Source organism: Oryzias latipes, chromosome 20, assembly GCF_053564925.1.
Source record: "Oryzias latipes strain Hd-rR chromosome 20, Olatipes_Hd-rR_3.1".
NCBI lineage: Eukaryota > Metazoa > Chordata > Actinopteri > Beloniformes > Adrianichthyidae > Oryzias > Oryzias latipes.
In genome coordinates this window covers 22196802-22216217 of record NC_136256.1, presented here as the reverse complement: position 1 = coordinate 22216217, position 19416 = coordinate 22196802, and the positions used below count along the sequence as shown (strand labels likewise).

The 19416-nt window shown below is 37.8% G+C and overlaps 2 protein-coding genes across 8 annotated transcripts; one reads left to right on the top strand and one right to left on the bottom strand.

Moving 5' to 3' along the window:
• Positions 1 to 1034: 1034 nt before the first annotated feature.
• On the bottom strand, positions 1035 to 12817 carry nktr (natural killer cell triggering receptor). Of its 7 annotated transcripts, none has more exons than XR_013651943.1 (18): positions 12630 to 12817; positions 12447 to 12534; positions 11592 to 11670; positions 10982 to 11056; positions 10422 to 10529; positions 9957 to 10001; positions 8696 to 8783; positions 7929 to 7958; positions 7624 to 7769; positions 6698 to 6917; positions 6453 to 6614; positions 6261 to 6348; positions 5929 to 6077; positions 3301 to 5853; positions 2519 to 2611; positions 2244 to 2303; positions 1773 to 1908; positions 1035 to 1558 (listed from the first exon to the last, which is right to left on the bottom strand). XR_013651943.1 is itself a non-coding variant. In XM_004081279.4 (18 exons), exons 3-18 carry the CDS (start codon positions 11647 to 11649, stop codon positions 1498 to 1500), a joined length of 4032 nt encoding a protein of 1343 aa, XP_004081327.1. In that variant the 5' UTR covers positions 11650 to 11670; positions 12447 to 12534; positions 12630 to 12817; the 3' UTR covers positions 1035 to 1497. The 7 variants fall into 7 exon arrangements, 6 of the variants coding, with proteins under 6 accessions (XP_004081327.1, XP_020568300.1, XP_011487260.1 ...); XM_004081279.4 differs by having other exon boundaries at positions 1773 to 1868; XM_020712641.2 differs by having other exon boundaries at positions 1773 to 1868; positions 3301 to 5829.
• On the top strand, positions 12700 to 17585 carry sec22c (SEC22 homolog C, vesicle trafficking protein). Its single transcript, XM_004081075.5, has 7 exons — positions 12700 to 12979; positions 13756 to 13967; positions 14148 to 14311; positions 14419 to 14598; positions 14711 to 14829; positions 15696 to 15761; positions 15846 to 17585. The coding sequence occupies exons 2-7, from the start codon at positions 13786 to 13788 to the stop codon at positions 16044 to 16046; spliced, it is 912 nt and encodes a 303-aa protein (XP_004081123.1). The 5' UTR covers positions 12700 to 12979; positions 13756 to 13785; the 3' UTR covers positions 16047 to 17585.
• The last annotated feature ends 1831 nt before the right edge of the window (positions 17586 to 19416 follow it).

Here is a 19416-nt window from a genome sequence, read left to right as displayed (position 1 = left end):
CAAACGAACGCCGCGTGCGCTTGAGCGCGCGGTGCGCTCCTCCGGCAACACAGTGACGTCAGGCGGCGGGCAGACAGATGCGGGGTCACAGAGTTCATTCCCTACAACTTCATAAGTTTCACGCAGAAAAACACTATTGATTAATCACATAAATGATTTTTATAAATCACATTGTCTTTTAATTTTTAATGGTATTTTTTATTTAGTTAATTTATTTTGTTACGTTTAAATCACTATAGTTTTAATTTATAATTTAATCAAGATGTGTGAAATGAAATCATATTTTTAACATGTAGAATGCACAAATTTAAAATACGTTTTTGTATGACTTAATATAAAATACATTTTATACTATTAAAAAAGCTTGTTATCCATGAAAAAATAACTTCTGTGAACTTCCTATAGCCCACCTGAACCTTAACAAACTTAGATATAAGAACATATAAATAAATAAAAATATTATGAAGATTCATTGATTTTTGGCTCAGTAATTACAAAAGTCCCAAAACCTGTGATCTTAAATAAAATGGTCTTTGAAAATACTTGGGAAATAAAAAAAGATGTATGTTTTCCCAACTTTACATTTCCCAGATTTATTTTACTTGTTAAAAATTTTGTTAAACCTGTTTTGCATAAAAATAAAGAAAAGTAGGCTTTGTATTTTATATATACATTATTTCTCATAAGGTATTTTCTTTTTTCTTACTAAATATTAACAAACTCATAAATGCAGTTTATAACAAATGTGCTTTTATCGTGGAATTTTTATAAATTCTGTTGAAAAAATAAAAGGTATTTTTCCACCTGTCTGGTTAAGACGCCACCTACAGATAAAAAAAAGTAAGACATGATCTGCATGAATGCTTGTGACATGCAGGTCAGTTGAATGAAAAATGGCTAAGAAAGACTTGCAACTATTTTCTATTATTTGAACTACATTATGGGAAAGTCAAAAATTTTAAATGATTAAAATCTCAGATACTTTGTCAAACAAACCATTAACCTAACCGAATTCAAAAACTAGAACAGCAGCATAACATTTCATGGTTTTTATTAAAGGTAAACATTCATAATAATATGGTATAAAACCAGAGAGACGAAACTTTGTACAGTTTTAAACATTCATGGCTCATCGTAAACGTAAAGGAGAAACTGTTACGTAACGGTTTATTTTCATTCAGTTATGCTTTCTCTCAAAAACGAATAACTTCTACTTAAAAATTCATACATAACACAACACTCTTCAAGACACATCAAAGCTTACAGAGAAAGAAAGCCCATCATTGTAAAGTTAGCTTATAAAGAAAAACAATACAACACATTCCTTATTATGTTCCCCTCATTTTATGTACCAGTGGTCAGTATTAAAACAGGAGGGTGGGACAGAACTTTTTGTCTTGGAGTTTTAGTTGCTGATCTTTGAGTTTCAGCTGTTGTGTGGGCCCAATATGCAGACTTTGTGGTTTTGCTCCCTCTGAGCAGATGGCTGAGGGCAGCTCAGCTGTACCGACTGTGACTCCTGCGCCTGGAAGAGCTGCGACTGGATGAGTGATAAGATCTGCAAGAGAACAAGATGATTGTAAATATTTGATGCCTAATTCACAAAGAGGATTATGTCCAAGACATGATCTGGTAGGTCTGAATATTCAAATATTCAAAGCCTCAGCGCAGTTTTTTTCTGAAACTTCAATGTTGAACATCCAGTGAAATGCCAGCAGGAGGCGAGTTACAGACCCAGGCCAGTCCAGTTTCACTACAGAGCAGAGTTTTACCGGGATCGGCGCCCAGAGCTCCGGTAGCTGTCACTTCTTCTACGTCGCCTGCTCCCACTCCGACTGCGACTGGTGTAGCTGTCATAGGAATCTGACCTGAATTCATTTGAGGTGGCACGACAGTGGAGGCATTATTCTTTAGAAATATACAGAAAACTGGGATTTTTATACAATCAGTGTAACAGAAAGAATATTGGAGTAAAGAGAGCTGAAAATCAATTCAACAATAATTTTATATATGAAAATAGTACGATAACATATCTAAAATAAACAAAGTGAGCTTATTATCCCAATACAGGGATGGGATTTATGATAAAAAGCTTACCTGACAGGTGTGCACTCATAGTAATTACAATAATAAAACATTTGACTTAATTTGACTCGTGTTTGGTTTATTCCTAAATACTCTGATACAAAATGTGATTTTTTTTTCTTTAGACAATGTTTTTCAAAAACCAGAGCTTGACAAACCTGGGACTCCTGTGACGATGATAAGAGCGACTCCTGGAAAGACTTCTGCTGTAACTCCGGCTGACAGAGGATGGAAAAAGGTCAAAGATCAGAGGAGAAGAAAGATGGATAAAATTATTTCTTTAAATCTTAGAATAGGTGGTGCATTGCATGGTTATAAAATAGTTTGTTGCTTAAGCATGTTTTCATTCTTACAGTTACTAGGATTTCATTTATGTCATTAAAGTAAAGTGTTTCCAGTTACGGTTTCACTTTTTGGATCAGTGCCTCTGTACCTGTGACCCCGGTGACTCCTGTAACTCCGGTAAGTGCTGCTGCGGGAACGAGATCGTCCTCTTCGATGTCTCCTTCTGCTCCTGCTCCGGCTCCTTCAACAATAATTTAGGAGCTAAATCTCAGTATCTGACTCGTGCACCAAAACAAATTCTGCGTAACAAGAAAAGCTTTAAGGGTCTAATTTTTCCCCGAGCGTTCATTAACGACCCATTCAGATGAAAATGGTGTTTTCTGTGTTTTTAACATGTTCTTGTGACATTTCCTCACAATGGAAGACTGTGCAGTTGGAAAAAACTTATAAGTGTGACGTACAAGTTACTACGGCAAGCCGAGAGCTCTCTGCTCTGCTCTATTATGATGCGTCCACTTGTGGACAAATAGATCCACGTGCGCTTTGTTTTCCTCGTCTGAGCTGACATCTGCTTCAAAACTGTACGGCTGGATAACTCCAATATTGCTCGCCAATTTTATTGCACCGGTGATGTCAGGTTGGGGTATGAGGGGCTGTAAGCTAGCATGGAAACAGGGAGCTCTCAGTTAAAGGTGATGAGAAAGGGAGGCAGAGTTGCTCCACACCAACTCAGCTGTGAATTTCTAATTAAATCCTGTTGCTCTGCAGAGACTACATTCTAGAAAACGACAGGTTTTTTTAGTTTGGCTAAAAACGGCATAATCATAATTAAGGCCATTGGGAACACTTTCAAATAGCTCAAAAGATGACTGGAGTGGGACTTTAAAGCTTTACGAGCATTTTTATTTGAAGAATGCGTGTTCATCTCACCTAGAGGAGTAGCTTGAGCTGCGGGATCGACTCCTGGACCTGCTGTACGAGCGCGACCAGCCTCTGGAGCCGGAGCGCTGACTGGAAGCCGAGCGAGAATTTCTAGATTGGGACCTTGCCTTCTGCAGTGAGCGTGCCGTCTCCCTCGTCTTTCCCACAACTGGTGAACTTTCCTCGCTCGAGCTCTCCTGGTTCCTGGGTCGCTGGTTGAGCCGTGCCGTCTTCCGTACCTCGTCAAACAAAGAGCCCGGTCGAACCCGACTTTTGCTCTTAATCTCCATCTTCACTCCTTGTACGTTACGGTTCTGGCTTTCTTGATTGTGTTTCACGGTGACCGGCGTTGCGCTCACGTCCTGTAGAGCCGTCGAGACTTTTATTGGCCTCCATTTAAAATTGATTGAAGGTTTGGCTGCAGTAGCTCCACCCGGAGGGCTTTCATCTGTTGCCGTGGAAGAAGCAGTCGGCTGTTGGTTGCTCTGCACTGAAGAACCCTCGTTGCTCGTCACGTTAGAGGACTTTGAGGTGGCTCTCGGATTCGGTTCAGAGATAGCGGAATCATTTGAAGGCAGAGGTTCCAATATGTCGATGTTGTGCTCTGGAGTACAGATGTCCATATCGTCTAGAGTCTGTGGCTCTTTGGTGCCAGAACAATGAGAACTTGTGCTGTTTTTGTCAGACGGTTGATGATGAGGTTCCGGATTTTTGCTGTTTCTAGTAGTTTCTTTTGATCTCGGTTGACCCTTTTCAACTTCGTTGTTGGGATTTATTTTCAGACTGGTTAAATGTTGGTCATTTACATTCATGGGTTCACTAGAATCTTCCAGGGAAACGTTTGGAGGACTGCTTTTCTCCCTTTTGGATTCATCCTCTTCGTCCTCTTCTCCAAACTCCAGAGGTGGCTGCCAGTGAAAACTCTCTTTAAGCTTCAGTTTTTTCCTCTTTGAATTCTTCCCTTTGTCCTTGCTGTGATGGGAGGTCTTGCCGTCGCCTCTCCTCTTGTGTTTGTGCTTCCGTTTGGCTTTCTTTTTACTTTTGTGCTTCTCTGGAGCTGCACAGTTTCCACAACTTTCCTCTGACCGACCAGAAGAAGGAGCTGCAACCTTGTGGGTAAAAGTCTTTTTTGAAGCGTCGCAGTCAGACTCTGAACTCGCCTCCCCTTCCTCTTTTTCCGACACGGCTGATTTTCTTCCTGCTACATTCTCCGAATCGCTGTCTGAATTCCATCCCGCGAGAGCAGACTTCCCACGGGGAAGCAGGTCATCTTCTTTTTGCAGTTTTGTTCTACCAAAAGACTCACTCTGGCTGACTTTATCCCCATCACTATCCCATTCAGACCTACCAGCTGGCAGTGAGTGATTTGTCTCAAAATGCTGGGCATTTTCTGTCTCCTTTATTTTTTCCATAAAGTCCACATTGTCACGACTGTGCTCACTGCCTGTTCCTTTGTCAGACCCAGAGAGACCACCTCTACCCCCACTGAGGGAAACCACGTTTTTTATCCTGTTTACGGAGCTGCAGTACTTTTCCCATTCCTTGTCTAATGAATTTGCCTTTCTGCTGCTCGTTCTTGGAGAGTTTTCCAACTCGGATCCGTTGAAGGAGGACGACCTGCTTCTGTAACGACTGGAACTTCTGCTGCGAGATCGGTTGAGAGACCGGCTCCTGGACAACCTGCGTGTAGCTTTGTGTGCGCCGTGACCGTCGTTTGCTATAGATTTAGGAGTTCCTGAACTCTGAGCTTTTTCTGTAAGCCTGTCCATGGCTTGTCTGCCGGATGAAGTCATGTTAGAGGCTACTTTGGCTTTAATTTCTTGGATGTGGATGTACGACGGCTTCCAGGGTTTTTGACCTGGTTTCCAGCGTGAGGGAGGAGGGCTGTCGCTCAGTGGCATCACTGGCACACTTTCAGGTGTTGGAACTGTTGGCAGTCTGTTCCCAGCAGTGACTTTGACTTCTGGGATCTTTTCTGTCTCACGGCTTTTACCATCGGAATTGGGAGCCCTCGTTTTCCTTTTTTTGGATGAACTCCTCTTTTTAGACAGCGTCCTGGATCTGTGCCTGGACCTGGAATCTGACCTGGATTGAGAAATTGACCTGGATCTGGATCTAGACAAACATCTACTTCTTGACCTAGAGATGCTCCTGGACCGGGAATGAGATCTGGACCTTCCTCGAGATGTGGATCGACTTCGTGTGTAAGATCTAGAGTAGGACTGAGAAAAGGACCGTGTGGACCGCCGTCTTCTCTTTGGCAAATGATGCTGGCTTGACAGAGAGCGTGATAATGAATGTGACCTTCTGGAGCTTCTCTCTGAAGACACTGCCTTATCATTGTCTGACACGTAGGTTTTAGGGGGTTTGCTCTTGAAGCTTTTCTTCTTGGCATGCTTGCGTTTCTTGGCTTTTTTCTTATGTTTGGCCGCCTTCTTTTCTCTTTTCAGATGCTGATGCGGGCTGGACCTCTCGGAGCTGTGGTCTGTAGAGTGTTCCGCTGAGTGGGACCATGCCGAGTCACTTCTGTCATCCCATCTGCTCGAGGAATGGTCATTCAATCTGTTAATTCAAGAGACTAATGAAGCAAAGCAAAAACAGACATATAAGTCGAGGTTAGAAGTAAATGAGTCATACTTGTCTCCTTTGTTCCATCTTTCTACGCTTGGTCGTTGATAACATTTGGTTCTTTTCATCTCTTCTTTCCAGTGTGGCGGCGTTTCACTACTTCCATGCTCCTCCACGGATGCAGAGCGGGATTTGGACCTTGTAGGAGTGTGATACCTCTGAAAAAAAAAACAATAAAAAAAAAAGACAAAATTATAATTACTTTCAAACAACTAGGCAATAATGAAGAAAAGCAATAATCTTTACATCTGACGTTGCAACATGATTTCTGTGTCCACATTGTAAAGAAAAACCCGTTCTTCCTATAATAAATGTCAGAGTTCTTTAAGCTGAGTACATACAATAGTTCCTCTGCCTCTGATCGTCCTGCCAGACTTTGACACGGCTGGTTTCTGCTCAGCTGAAACTGTCGTTTCCTTTTTCTCAACACTGAAAATAAAGCAATGCAATTAGAAAATAAATCTCTTTTTAAAATGTTAAGTCCTTTTAGTGTCAATTCTTCATTTACGGGTTAGGATCCCTACAAAACTAACATTTCGGTTTTGACTTGTTGGGATGGCATGTCCCGTCGTAACAGGAAGCGGTTCTCTGGCACAGGTGGGATCTCTTCCGGCCGAACTACAGGTTTCTCCCTCTTTCCACCAGACTCCTTCTCTTCTTCAGGTTCTCCCGGGACGGTCTCCTGCTCCACAGGCCTGTGAAATGGGAAACCACGTAAAAAATGTGAGTGTTTTTACAAAAGCAACAAAAAAAATGATTATCCACAAGATAAACAGACCTTTTCTTTAAAATGTCCTTATTCAAGCTTTTTGCCTTTTTTGCCTCTCTTTTTTTCTTTTTAGGTGGTTTACTTTTTCCAGGCCTCCTGAGCTTTTGCCGTTTGCGCTTCTGTTCTGTTGGACTTTCAGACTCCTCTGACGAGAAGTTAGAGGAGCCGTTGTCTGAGTTGAGTGAGGAATGAGGAGATGTGGATCCTCTGGTCCTCATGTCTTCAAGTACTGTTAAAAATGACAGCAGATCACGTAGTTTACGTTTAAAATGACTTAATTTTCTATAATTTTACTTTAATATTTTTAGAAAACATCAAGACAGACGGGGCAGCTCAAAGGTTGGATTTTTCAAATAAAAGAAAAGCTCAAACACGACAAATTTAGATCAAATTGAATAATATATAAAAAACTCAAATTTCTGTCTGTAAGATTTCCTATGATCAATTCCCATAGAGAAGGACAGAAATACATATTTAAATAAATATTCTGCAAGTCTTGTGTTGAATTTCTAAAAAAACAAGAATGGCGTTAAATAATTAAATTTAAAGATTTTACATCATTATAACACAGTTTGGTTTCTTTTAAATCTCATTTTATAAATCTCTAAGTAAGTACAGAAAAAAAAGGACTTAATAGACACCAGTAAAGGAAAAAAGCAGGTTAGAGGTCCTGGGGCTCAGATGCAGAAATTGTGTAGGAGTGACGGGTCTGTCATCAAAAGGATCTATGAGCAAAACTACAGCTCCTGTGCAGATTTCACAAAGGTGTGAAATTTTAAATCAAAAGGAAATTATTCACTGAATGTGGCATGAAGTGGACACGGTAATTATACCGTCCACCATATAAGTGTGTTCTGCAGGAGGTTTAAGCAAACTTTCAAAATAAAAGCATCATCCTGCAGCATGAGCAGAACAAGAAATGTCATCAAACGAACCATCATTTGCAGATTTAGTTATCAGCTGTCCACAGTCCACCACTCTCACATCTGCGTACGGTCTGCTAGCTGAATCAGTCTTCAGTCCTTCAATCTTCTTTATGATTTCAAAGCCAGAGATGACGAGACCAAAGACAACGTGGACTCTGCACAAAAACAAAGACTTAGAAACTAAATGGCTTTGCTGAAACTTAAAATGCCAAATTTAAACTAGTCCTTCAGTACTTTGGGAATTTACTTCCTCAAAACTCCTTTTATTTTACTTCTGTAAGACCGTTGTGATGGTTTTATTCAACCAAACGTACCCATCAAGATGAGGCGCAGTCTTAGTTGTGCTGTTGGTGTAAAATCCAGCAATATGAGGGTGGGCGGTCAGCGAGTGGCAGGGGAGGGGGTCATGTAAGAGGAAAGACATTAGGAAAATGAAGAAAGAAAAAAAAAACATTCCTGACATGTGGGAAAAACTCAAAAAGGCACAGGAGATGTCTATGTCCATCCTATGATTTTACATATTTAACTTTAAATCATTTTTTTAATTATAAATATAAAATAACAGATCACAAAAGTTTTACGATTAAATTAGGAAATACCATGATGATTTTAATGCTTCCATTTTGCCCATAACCAGTGTTTTTTTTATATTAAAACTTTTAAAAAAGGGTCTACGCAGCCAAATAGCATAATACATTTAATTTAAGGCACCTTTTCTGACACTCATGGTCACACCACAAAAAGAACACAAGTCAACCCTTAATGAGAAGATTAGATACAAAAAAAGGACTTTTTTAAAAAAAATATCTAGTTCATAAAAAGTACAGTTGGGAGAGAAACACAGCCTTTGAGACACATTACCTTGGTAGAGCAGGATGTTAGAGTTTCTGAAAATTTTACACAGAAACGGCAAGAGAAAGAAGTAACACATCTTTAGGTAAAAAAGAATGAATCCAATGTTTCTCTGAGGAACTTTTGATAGTCACTTAATGAAAAAAAAGCATGTTCACAACAGGAAGGAATAAAAGCAAAAAAATACAAGAGCAAAAGTTAGAAATGAGCCGATTATAAAGATACTCACATAAAAAACTGTGAGCCGTTAGTGTCTTTCCCCCGATTGGCCATTGATAGCAGGAATGCTCTGTCATGTTTAAGAATGAAATTTTCATCTGTCAGGAACAGAAAACAAGGAATCTAAGCGTTAATAAACAAACATTTAAGGGAAAATATGTCACATCAGTGCATCAGCCTTTTTTAGTGTTCACCAACCTGTCCTTCCATTAAGTCAGCAGCTTTGATTGAGCCAATTATGACTAAACTCATGTTTTTAAGGCACTTAACCAGCTGTGTTGAAATGGAAACTAGTTAAGATCATTTTAAACATATTCCAAGGACTGAATTTTCTCACTTTTAGATTGGAAGAGACCATATTACATCTGATTTTTGTTCAATTCTGTGTCAAATATTGCAGGAAAACCCAGAATAGATTCTTGTGCTGAAACCATTTCACTAAATTCCAAACAAAATCAAACGTTTTCATTCACAAATGACGAACCTTTAGCCAATAAAGTTTTTTCTCTCCAAAATTGGCAGACACTGAACTCAAAAGGTCACAGAAAAACATGGCTGTTTTGTTAGTTTTATTGCACAAAAAGAGACAAACTGCAGTGTTTATCTCATAAAAAAACTCAAAACTCAAAATTCAAGTTCGGTTTAGATGACAAGTGGAACTTGTTTACAGATCAGGAGGCCAGACATTGTGCAAAAATAGAAAAAGCCATTAGAAAAGCCCAATTTTTCTTTTAAGCCTAGTAAACATACAGTGTCTCTGAAAACCTGTAATGGAGGTGATCTTTTTAAGGCTCCAGCTATAAATAACATTTTCCAGAGCGAGTCATTTCAGCTGCCAAGCGCTCTGCTAACACAGAGGCCGATTGTACGGGAAAGCATCTGAGACATTTGTGGACTTTTGGAAGCGTTTGCACTGTTTACTGACTGAGGAAGGCAGTGGGACTATGTTGTCATGGTGTTACTGGACTGTGTACATCTCTTACCTTTTCATTTTGCAAAAGACCACTCTATAAATAAGAGAATATGTTGAAAGTTTTAGGCAGGAAGATTGTAGTTTTCAGTAAAGAGAATGGCTACTTGCCATGCTGCTTTGATAAAGTTCACTACTAACAGCTCTATACAGTAAAAAAGGGAAGGTCAACTGAATTATATAGGAAGATTTCACTGGTGATCAATAAATATTACAACAATCTCATGCAAAACTATATTTAGTTTGAAAAATGAATTTAGAAAGTGATGACTGCTTATTTGTAAATGGAAATGTCTAATACCTTTAAAGTAGCCACCATATATGGACTCCCCTCCTCTCCCCGTTCCTGCACAGATTGATTATAAATAAACATAATTTTCCCTGAAAGACAGCAGCAATGTCTATAAACAGTTATAATTATTCCTTGAGGTATTTATTAAATGTTTCTATTTCTTTAACCACAATCTTTTTGCTAAAAAACAAAGGAAAAAAAGCTTTTTGCATTCTTTTTTAGAAGAAAAGGTTATGAATCCACACCAAGATCCCTGTTTTTTATATGTGCATCATACAATGTAATTTTATTTATTTGGTGAACATTACAGACCCTTTCTAAACAAATAATAATAATTTGCAGAATGTGTGACTGAAATACTTTTTATCCCACTAAATGCAAATCCACTTTTCCTTTTTTCATTTAATTCTGACACCAAAAACTCAGATTTTATATATGTATATATGCAGTCAAAGCAAACTTATATGCTGTTACCTTCTGTGAAGTCGCCTCCCTGAATCATAAAGTTTTTCACAACTCTGTGAAACGTGGATCCTTTGTAGCAAAGCTTTTTCCCTGTGACTTTCCCACTTCCCCTCTCTCCTGAAATTAAAATAAAATTAAGGAGACTCTCATCAAAATTAACATTCATCGCAGGGAAAATACTGCAGATAATTTCATTTCATTCATTAAATCAAGCAGCAATGTGGCAAAAGAAAAACAGGCAGATAGACTTAATATCTTCTTGTATATATACAGTTATCTGTAAGTAAGCAGATTATCACAGCTAGTAAATAAACGAAACCACTTGGACCACCTTAAAAAAACACTTCCTTTGCATTTCACTTTCTGATTTATCCCCTCAATGTCATTAGTGTAAGAAGAACTAAAGGACCGTCATAACTGATCCATGTTAAATAAAATTGTTTTTTTTCTTCATCAACAAACTATAAGATTACTGTTTAATTATACTTCACAAATATCCAAAAAACAAGTTTCTTCAGGCATGAACAAGTCATGGAAATGCATTGAATGGGTCATAATACTCAACTCACCAGTGCACAGACAGAGAAAGTTTTTACTCGTCTTGGGACAAATGTCAGAATAAAGTTGAAATACTATACGCCCCACTGCAGAGAACGAAAAAAGGTTAATAAACAATAACAAAAAAAATTGTTATTACTAAATTAATGTCGAAAGAAAAATACACAAAATATACACCACAATTTCAAAAGGAAAGCAAATATCAGAAAAATTCCTGAACGACAAAACAGGATAAATTTATGACTGAGATTTAAATTTTATATTCAATTTTGCCTTGTAGTGACTTTTTTTTTAAATATTGCAAATCATTGTAATCGTACAGAAAATTCATTTTACATATAAGAAAAGCACCCCAATTTTTTTTTTTTTTTTTTTTAATGGACAACTGACATTTCCTATCACATTTGAACACATCATTGAAACTGGGATAACTAGTCTAAAGGTCTAAATGTCTTAAAAACCAGGGGACTCAAACGTAGCCAGCACCTGGTGCAAAATTCGCCGCCTAAGTGAGGTAGTCGCTGGCTACTTTTTGATGACAAACCAAAGTTTCATTTAGTACACTACGGAAAATACTCTGTGGAAGCCTCCTACTCTGAAAACTATAAAGAATTTGATTACCTGGGTCCCGGTTGAGCTCCACATCAAAGTAACACTGAGGACGATCTTTCACCCTCATTTTTATAAACTTCAAAAGACCCTGAGGCGTAAGAAAAACAAAGAAAGTGCAACATCAGGCAAGAAGAAGTAATGCATGTCTTCTGTAGGAGTTTACAACTTCATTTGTCACAAGATATGGAAGCTTGAATTGTGAAGTTAGTGCAAAAAACAACAACAAAAAGACCAACATGGAAAAGAGAAAGAAATGTATGGATGATGCAAACAACTCACTATATTTATAACTCCATATCTTTAATGCCAATGTTCCAAGGCAACAACTGACAGACACATAAATGTCAGGGCTGTAATGTGTTACTGGAAAAATAAAGAATCCACGCAGTGTAATACGTATATAAATATGCGACATAACTTATTTTTCATTAACTTTTCAAACAAGAGAACACTTTAAACATGACTATTTTAAAGGACAACCTTTGAAAACACAACAACTGTTCACAATGTTTTTGAGTGACACATAGTGATGTAATGAGTGTTGCATAAATCAAAATAAATGGGGTTTTGCGGTACCTTGGGCTATGAATGAGCATGCATTAAACAAACGTGTAATTTGAATGAAATTTTGGGTTGAAAATGGTTCCGTGAAACCAAAACTTAAAACATTCACCAAATTTTCACACGAGGAATTGTCATGACGTGTGTGGACGTAATCATATGAAAGCAATATATAAACTTTCAGAACAACGCACCTTTTTATTTTTATTTAGTAGTATTACATTCAGACAAGTTACAAAAAATTATCGGCTTTTTGTAAACTGTTCACTTCACAACAACGGACATAATGTTGTGTATACTTACAAAATGGTTGGGCTTTTTTCAGCTAGGACTAGGAGCTAGCGTACCGTAATAGACAATTCTTTCCACAAAATTAAAGGAACGAATTGAGCTAAAAAAAAAAGAAATGTGTATCAAATACTATCAAACAATAGATATTGTAATAAAAAATGCGTTTAATAAATAGACAGGTGCGAAATTACTCACAGATTTTCGACGACTAGCTTGTGCTAACTTCCTTCTTGTTAGGAGAGAGCGAGAGACCTTGATCCTTTTTGTCCTTTCTGTGTTACCGTACAAGAGATTTGTTGTTGTTGAAGGCTGTGTCTGGTAGCAAAATTCAAATTAGCTCGCCAGACACATTTGAACTGGCGTTTTTTCTGCGTTTTATTTTAATCGATGTAGTCTCACCATATTAAACAACAATTGGGTTAATAACTCGCTAATATCAGTGTGCTTCTTCCTGTCGCTAATGCAGTGCTTTAGTATGACGCGGTGATCAGCTAACTAAAGTAGCTTTGAAGGTGCAGCAGCATGATGATCCCCCAAACAATGAGGTAAGGTGCTTTAACGTGTAACCTAAATAACGTAAAAAAATAAGGACAATGAGAGCAGATAATATTTAAAGCTTTAGAGCTGGCTTATACGATACCCACCCAATAGTGATGTGTGATCTAGTTTCCCATTTAAAATTATTTCTACATATTTTGCCTTCTGCATATGGTTGTCATTGTCAATGGATTTCATTTATAGACTTTTTTTTTTCCAATACTAAGTATATGTTTGAAAAAAAAAAACAATATGAGCACTACTTGGGTAGCATATATTTTTATTTAAATGTGCTACACATTATGTAAATGTGTACTTTTGGGTATTACTGTATTATGTTTAAATTTACAATCATATCTTCAACAAAACAAAGGGGCACAAGTTAGAATATAGTATCTTTTAAATTCACACCTCAGTTTTTGGGTCATGATTTGTTTCAGTTCAATATGTGATTTGTGTTGTAAGAAACCACAACAAAAAACAAAGAATTCACTCAAATCGTCTTTTTTTAAGTAATTATTATTTCCTAATAAGCAAGTAAAGATAAAGAAATATCCTTTAGTTAACTTATACTGAGCCAGATGTAATGTAATTGAAATTCGTCTTAAGCAATTCTTTTTTACACTTCTTGAATGTTTTATGTTTTTTTTTTTTTTTTAGTTTTCTAACTCTATGTCGCTTCACCAGGAACAACTGTAATCTCCGAGTACTAATAGCCTGAATTGACTGTGATTGTATTAGGGTGGGTTTATTCGTGATTCCCCATTTTTTCTTCTCTTTGCAGGCGGTTTGTTCTCAATGGAGCCAGAAGATCATGTCTCTGATTCTGTTTGCCTTTTTGGTGCGGGTCAGGGATGGACTTCCCCTGTCAGCCTCCACTGACTTTGAACACAATCGAGAGCTTCAGGAGAGAAAGCAGCAGCTCAGGACAATCAGCAAGTCTTTGGTGCACTTCCCTGACTGTGGCATTATTAAGGGCCACCAGCTCAACATATAGTAAGGACTAAGAAAGAAAGAAGAAAATATTAAATTGGTTTTCTGTCATTTCATTATAAAGTTTGTGTATACCTTTCTAATGCAGAAGGCAGAGATGGTAATATGAGTGCCAAGGTTTCATTGTCCCACTGTGTCAGGCTGTTTGTTTATGAAACCCTCTTTCTCCTCTCACCTGCTCAGTTTCGTCTCTTCAGAGGATGTATCGTACATGAGTGTGTGCCACTGCAGCCTGCCTGTTGTTAAAGCCTTCTGCTTCTTGGAAGATTTGCGCTGGGAGTTCACAGCGTGCATCAGTAGCAGTGACGTCGCCTTGGCTGCCAGGCCATATCCATTTTTGGAATTTGGTGAGGAGATGTACTTTGGAGTTAGATGGTTTTGTTTTTACAAGAAAAACCTACTGATTTTTTAATTTTTTTTTGGGGGGGGGCTAAATCTTGCTTCTGCTGAACAGACAGCACTATTCAAAAACTGAAGCAGCAGTACAACCGCAGTGGGGGTCCAGCTCTGGAGGTGACTTTTGCAGAAGTTGAGGAGAATCTAAGAATCCATCCTCCAAAAGAAATTAGCTTGGATGACGTGGAGTTTAATAACGGGTTAGCCAATGGACACACAGAGCACAGCACTGCATCAGGTAAGGTTGTTTAGAAACAAAAAATGTAGATTATTTCTGACTCAAACAGTCCAGAAAGAGATTTTATCTTTTTTTTAACTTTATTTTCATCTTCTTTTTCTTGGTTTATCAGGACATAATCAGAGGCTCAAACCGGTGTCGGCTCCAGGCATCCTCTCACTCGTTCTTAACATCTTATGTGCGTCTTTGAATGTGATCCGCGGAGCGCACCTCATAGAGAACACGTTCCAGGTAGTGTCAGTCCAAATAAAACTTCTCCTAATAGTTTATTAATCAAGGGGTTTGGGGAGTTATTACACAAAGGATAAAAGTATTACTTTCTAATTTACCATGGCACTGAAGTGAAATCACAGCAACGCATCGATAAACACAAAAATGTATTAAAGATCACATCGACTATTTAAAAAGAAAAACACATTTAAAAACAATAGCATTGCATTTTAGGAATTAAAACAAAATTCCCAAAGCCAAAAAATAAAAGTACTTTCCAGAAATCAAAATGAAATGTTAAAAAACAAAATGAAATTATAAAACTGAAAAGGTAGGTATTGTAGAACATCTCTGATTGGATGGTCACGTTAGAGTTTTGAAGAAGAGGGAAACTGTGGTAAAGAGTTGATTGAGCAATCATCGAAATTTTGCAGTGACTGTGGCCAGAAGCTTAAAGAAATGTTCTCTTTCTGAAGATGTATCCATCCAAAATATTTTCTGGCTGAAAGAGTAAACAAACGTCATCATCCAATCATTGATGTCCCATAGTACCTACATTTTCCAGTTCTTTTATTTTGTTTTATTTTTTAACATTTCATTTTGATTTCTGGAAGTTACTATTGCTTTTTGAAACTTTTTCTTTTGTTTCAATTTTGTTGGAATTGTATTTTATTCTTTTAAAGTTATGTTTTGGTTTTTGTAATTTTGATTTGATTTTTTTAAAAATGTTTTGCATTGAGTGATTTGCACTTCATAGAAATGATAGAATGATAATGATGATTTTTTTTTTTTATAACGATTTTTAGGATTCCAATAAAATAGCAATCAGATTTCCCCTAATAACACACAGCAATTTAAAGTCTATGTATTTATTTCACTTTTGGCAGGATGACAATGAAGGCATTTGGAATGTCGTGGCATTTTTGCTGGCATTTCTCTGCTGTGCTTTGCAGGTAAGAAGTTGGTGCTGGGTGTGAGCAGGACTTGCGTAGATCTCTGTCTGACACCTCTCTCCCCTCTTTTGATCGCCCCCGCAGTGCCACATCTACCTTTTTCACTCACCTCTGAAGAAGTTGAAGTCCTTTGCTCTGCTGAGTGTGATCATCCTATGCAACTTGTACCTGCTGGGCATGAGGAACATGTGGCAGCTCATCTTCCACGTTTCCGTGGCTTCCTTCTCCACTCTCCTCACTCTGACGCGCAAACTTCAAGACAGAACTGACGACTGTGGGGTGTGAGGACTTTGGAATATGGTTGTTAGGAAAATCAGGGAATTTAAAGGCTAATTCTACACACCAAAACAGTTTAAATCACATGGATTAAAATAAAAAAAGAGCAACAGTTGTACTTGTATTGTCACCACAGACATTTCTTGTTATTAAGTGTTTCCTCCCGTTTTCTTGTTAGAGGGATGACTATTTATTTCAGGATTATTATTTGGGTAAACTCAGCTCTGTAAATACAACAAAACTTTTTGACAAAGATGAAGGAGTTCGTCAAGCTTGCAGACCAAAGTTTTTCACTTCTGTTGGTGTCTTAATGGTACAATCTCACTTAGGGCTGCACGATATGAGGAAAACTTGCGATATGCGATATTAGAGATTAATATTGTGATAACGATATAATTTGCGATATATAAAAAAATAGAAAAATGCCAAAAACATCATTCCCATTTCATTGCAACAGTTTAAAATTACACTCCAAATGACCCTCATTGACATAGGTGACAAACATCTAACATAATAGGCCTCCATCTGATTGGTCAAAAATGGGAAGGCGTCCATCTGATTGGTCAAAGCATAAAGGGATTTATTTGATTTGTTAAATGCGTCAAGCTGCCATAAGATTGTTTTAACACATTTTGGGTTTACGATTTATTGCGATATTCGCAGTCTTTTGCGATATGCCTATTAGAGAGCTGGATATTGTGATAACGATAAATTTGCGGTATATTGTGCAGGCCTAATCTCACTTCACTTTCATGCTTTTCTCTCTAACAGATCTTTAATGTTGGCCGTCTATGCTCTTTTTTTACAATGCTAAAAAAAAAAAACACGTTGTGATTGTCCAAAAGTTATTTAAATGTTAGGAATAAGGACATTTTTATAGATAGTAGAGAATGACATGTGTAGTAGAAATGTGAGACAGGTGGAATGATTTTTTAGAACAAATGAAGGATGGTGGGAAATGCTGCTTCTCTTTTGTATTTTTCCAGATAAACTCCTGTTTATACAACCATAGAAATTTGGAAGGGATTTGTGAATGTGTGCACGAATGAAATTTAATCAATATTTTTCATTGACTCCGTTAATGTTTCAGTGATTATATGGCAAAGGCTTAGCTGCTCTATAAATTTAAAGCATTTTTATGTACTAAGGCCTCACCGACAAATGGAGATATAAATTCGTTTGTCTTTTGGCAATTTAAATAATATTTCTTAAGTCTTGATTTTAAATATAAACAGAGGAAAGAGGGAGATAAATGCACTGATTCATAGTTAAATATAATCTGCACTGATATTCGTTTTTTTATTTTTATTGGGGGGATTTGATCTGTGGTTTTTGCTCAATTCATCACGTGGGAAAGGTATACTTTATTTTTTTTCCTTTCTTTTTTGTTTGTTTTCCTTTAAGCTTTTAAACCTTGGGATCCTTATCTGTTTGCATACTGCTCTAAGCTGTAGTGCTGCTTCAGAAACATGAAAGTTTTTCTGTTTTAATAAAATTCTTATGTAATCTGTTTTTAATAAAGAACAAAGTTGTTCATTAAACACAAAATGTCCAAAATCTATTTTTTTTCTTCTGAACACTAGTAATGTCACTGGCTCCATAGAATCTATATTGTTTTCATGTATTATTCTTAATTCTAGTAAAACTCAAGTGGATTTTCTTTCCTTTTCCTTGGTTTTATTTATTTAATTTTTTTGGTTTTTGCCAATGCAATGGCTATTTCTGTATTTACTAGTACTTTGCTTAAGTTTCATGGCAGGGTTCTGATCCAAACATTTAAACACTTTCCTTATTTATTACTTTTAGTCTTAATTTATTTTTGATAAACAGTTTATTTATCAGCAATTTACTTTACCACATGTTAAATTAAGTTTTACAAAGACGTGGTTTGATTTTTAAAAACATGGAGGAGTTTGCATGTATTGTTTCCACTTTTACAGCAGATGGAGTCCTCTCACTTGTTCATTATTGGGAGATGGAAGGAGGGATCTCTGGGATTTCTCCATTTGCTGAGGAGCTTTTGCCAGAAGTGAACCAGTTCATCACCCAGGCTGAAGTCACAGAGGAAGTCAAACAGCTCCAGAGGTGGATGAGCTTCATTCTTACTACCTCAAGTCTCTGGAAGTTGTGGGGCTGTCTTGGTTGACACTCCTTTGCCACATTGTGTGGTGGTCGAGAATGGTAACTGAGGACAGAATGGTGGACCCTTTTTTCAAAAAGGGGGCAAGAGGTTGTCCTCCAACTTTAGCCTTCCTGGAAAAGTCTACTCCAAGAGAATTTGGCTGATATTTGAACCTCCGATTCAGGAGGACCAGAGCATTTATGTCCCGGTCAAGGAATCAACTCTAGACCTTACACCACGTGCTTGAGATTTCATGGAAGTCCAATATGCATGTGGTTTTTGAATTTGGACAAAGAGTTTCATTTTGTCGTCATAGTGTATAACAGTGTTGTGTGGGTGGTGCTCTGGAAATAGGGGGAAATCCAGAGCCCCCTAATAAAGCTTTTTTCGCAGGAATCTGGTTTGTATTGCAGGGAGAAAGTCAAACCTGTTCTCAGTAGTTAAATTTGGTAGGAATGCCCTTTGTCATGTGTTCTGTTCAAAAATTTTATGGACAGAATCTTTAAGCACACAAGGGCTAGAAAGAATTGGGATTGCAGATGATGTTATTCTGTTGGTTCAATCGAACTATAACCTTCAATATGCAATGATGTAGTTCACAGTTGAGTGTGTACTTCACCTCTAGAAAAAGTATCAACCCTGTGTCAGAGGCCATGGATTTCCCTCTCTGAGTGGGTGGAGAGCTCCAACTCCAAATGGAGGACTTGGAGTTTGTTCAGGTGTGGTTCAAGTGAGAGAAGGGTGGAGTGGGAGATTTACAGGGGGATCATGATTTACAGGTGAAAGCCAATAATTTACAGGTCATGACTGAAATGATCAAATCCCAGATACAAGCAGCTGAAATGTGGTTCCTATGCAGGGTGGCTTGGCTCTCCCTCACTGAGTTTTGGGGGTGGAGCTTGATCACCTAGGAAAAGCTCAAAGTAGAGTTGTTTCTCTCCTCAGCATCAACAGAGGCCAGTTGATGTTGTTCTGTCATCTGGGTGCTTCCTGGATGCCTCCTCGGGGAGGCGTTCTGGGTCTGCTCCTTTAGGGAGAGGTTGCAGTGAAAATTAGGATGCAATAGAAGGACAATGTCTTTTGGCTGGAAGCGCCTAGGGGTCCCCCCACCAGAAGTGATGAAAGTTTTAGTAGAGAAGAGGTCTGCTCAGACTGATGTTCACGTGAGCCGGGTTTATGTGAGCAGTAATAGATGAATGTGTGGTTTCTTGAAAAGAAGAGTTTTTTTTAAAATCTTATCTGATCATTCATGATCAG

Excerpts from the sequence above, each read along its gene's own strand:
- nktr (XM_004081279.4), bottom strand. The coding sequence starts at position 11,649 with ATGAGGGTGAAAGATCGTCCTCAGTGTTACTTTGATGTGGAGCTCAAC. Across the intron at positions 10,002-10,421 it reads GGGAGGCGACTTCACAGAAG|GAACGGGGAGAGGAGGGGAG; the intron begins GTAACAGCATAT and ends CAATCTGTGCAG. Across the intron at positions 1,869-2,243 it reads CATCGTCACAGGAGTCCCAG|GTCAGATTCCTATGACAGCT; the intron begins GTTTGTCAAGCT and ends AAATGAATTCAG.
- sec22c (XM_004081075.5), top strand. The coding sequence starts at position 13,786 with ATGTCTCTGATTCTGTTTGCCTTTTTGGTGCGGGTCAGGGATGGACTT. Across the intron at positions 14,830-15,695 it reads TCATAGAGAACACGTTCCAG|GATGACAATGAAGGCATTTG; the intron begins GTAGTGTCAGTC and ends CACTTTTGGCAG. Across the intron at positions 15,762-15,845 it reads TTCTCTGCTGTGCTTTGCAG|TGCCACATCTACCTTTTTCA; the intron begins GTAAGAAGTTGG and ends TCGCCCCCGCAG.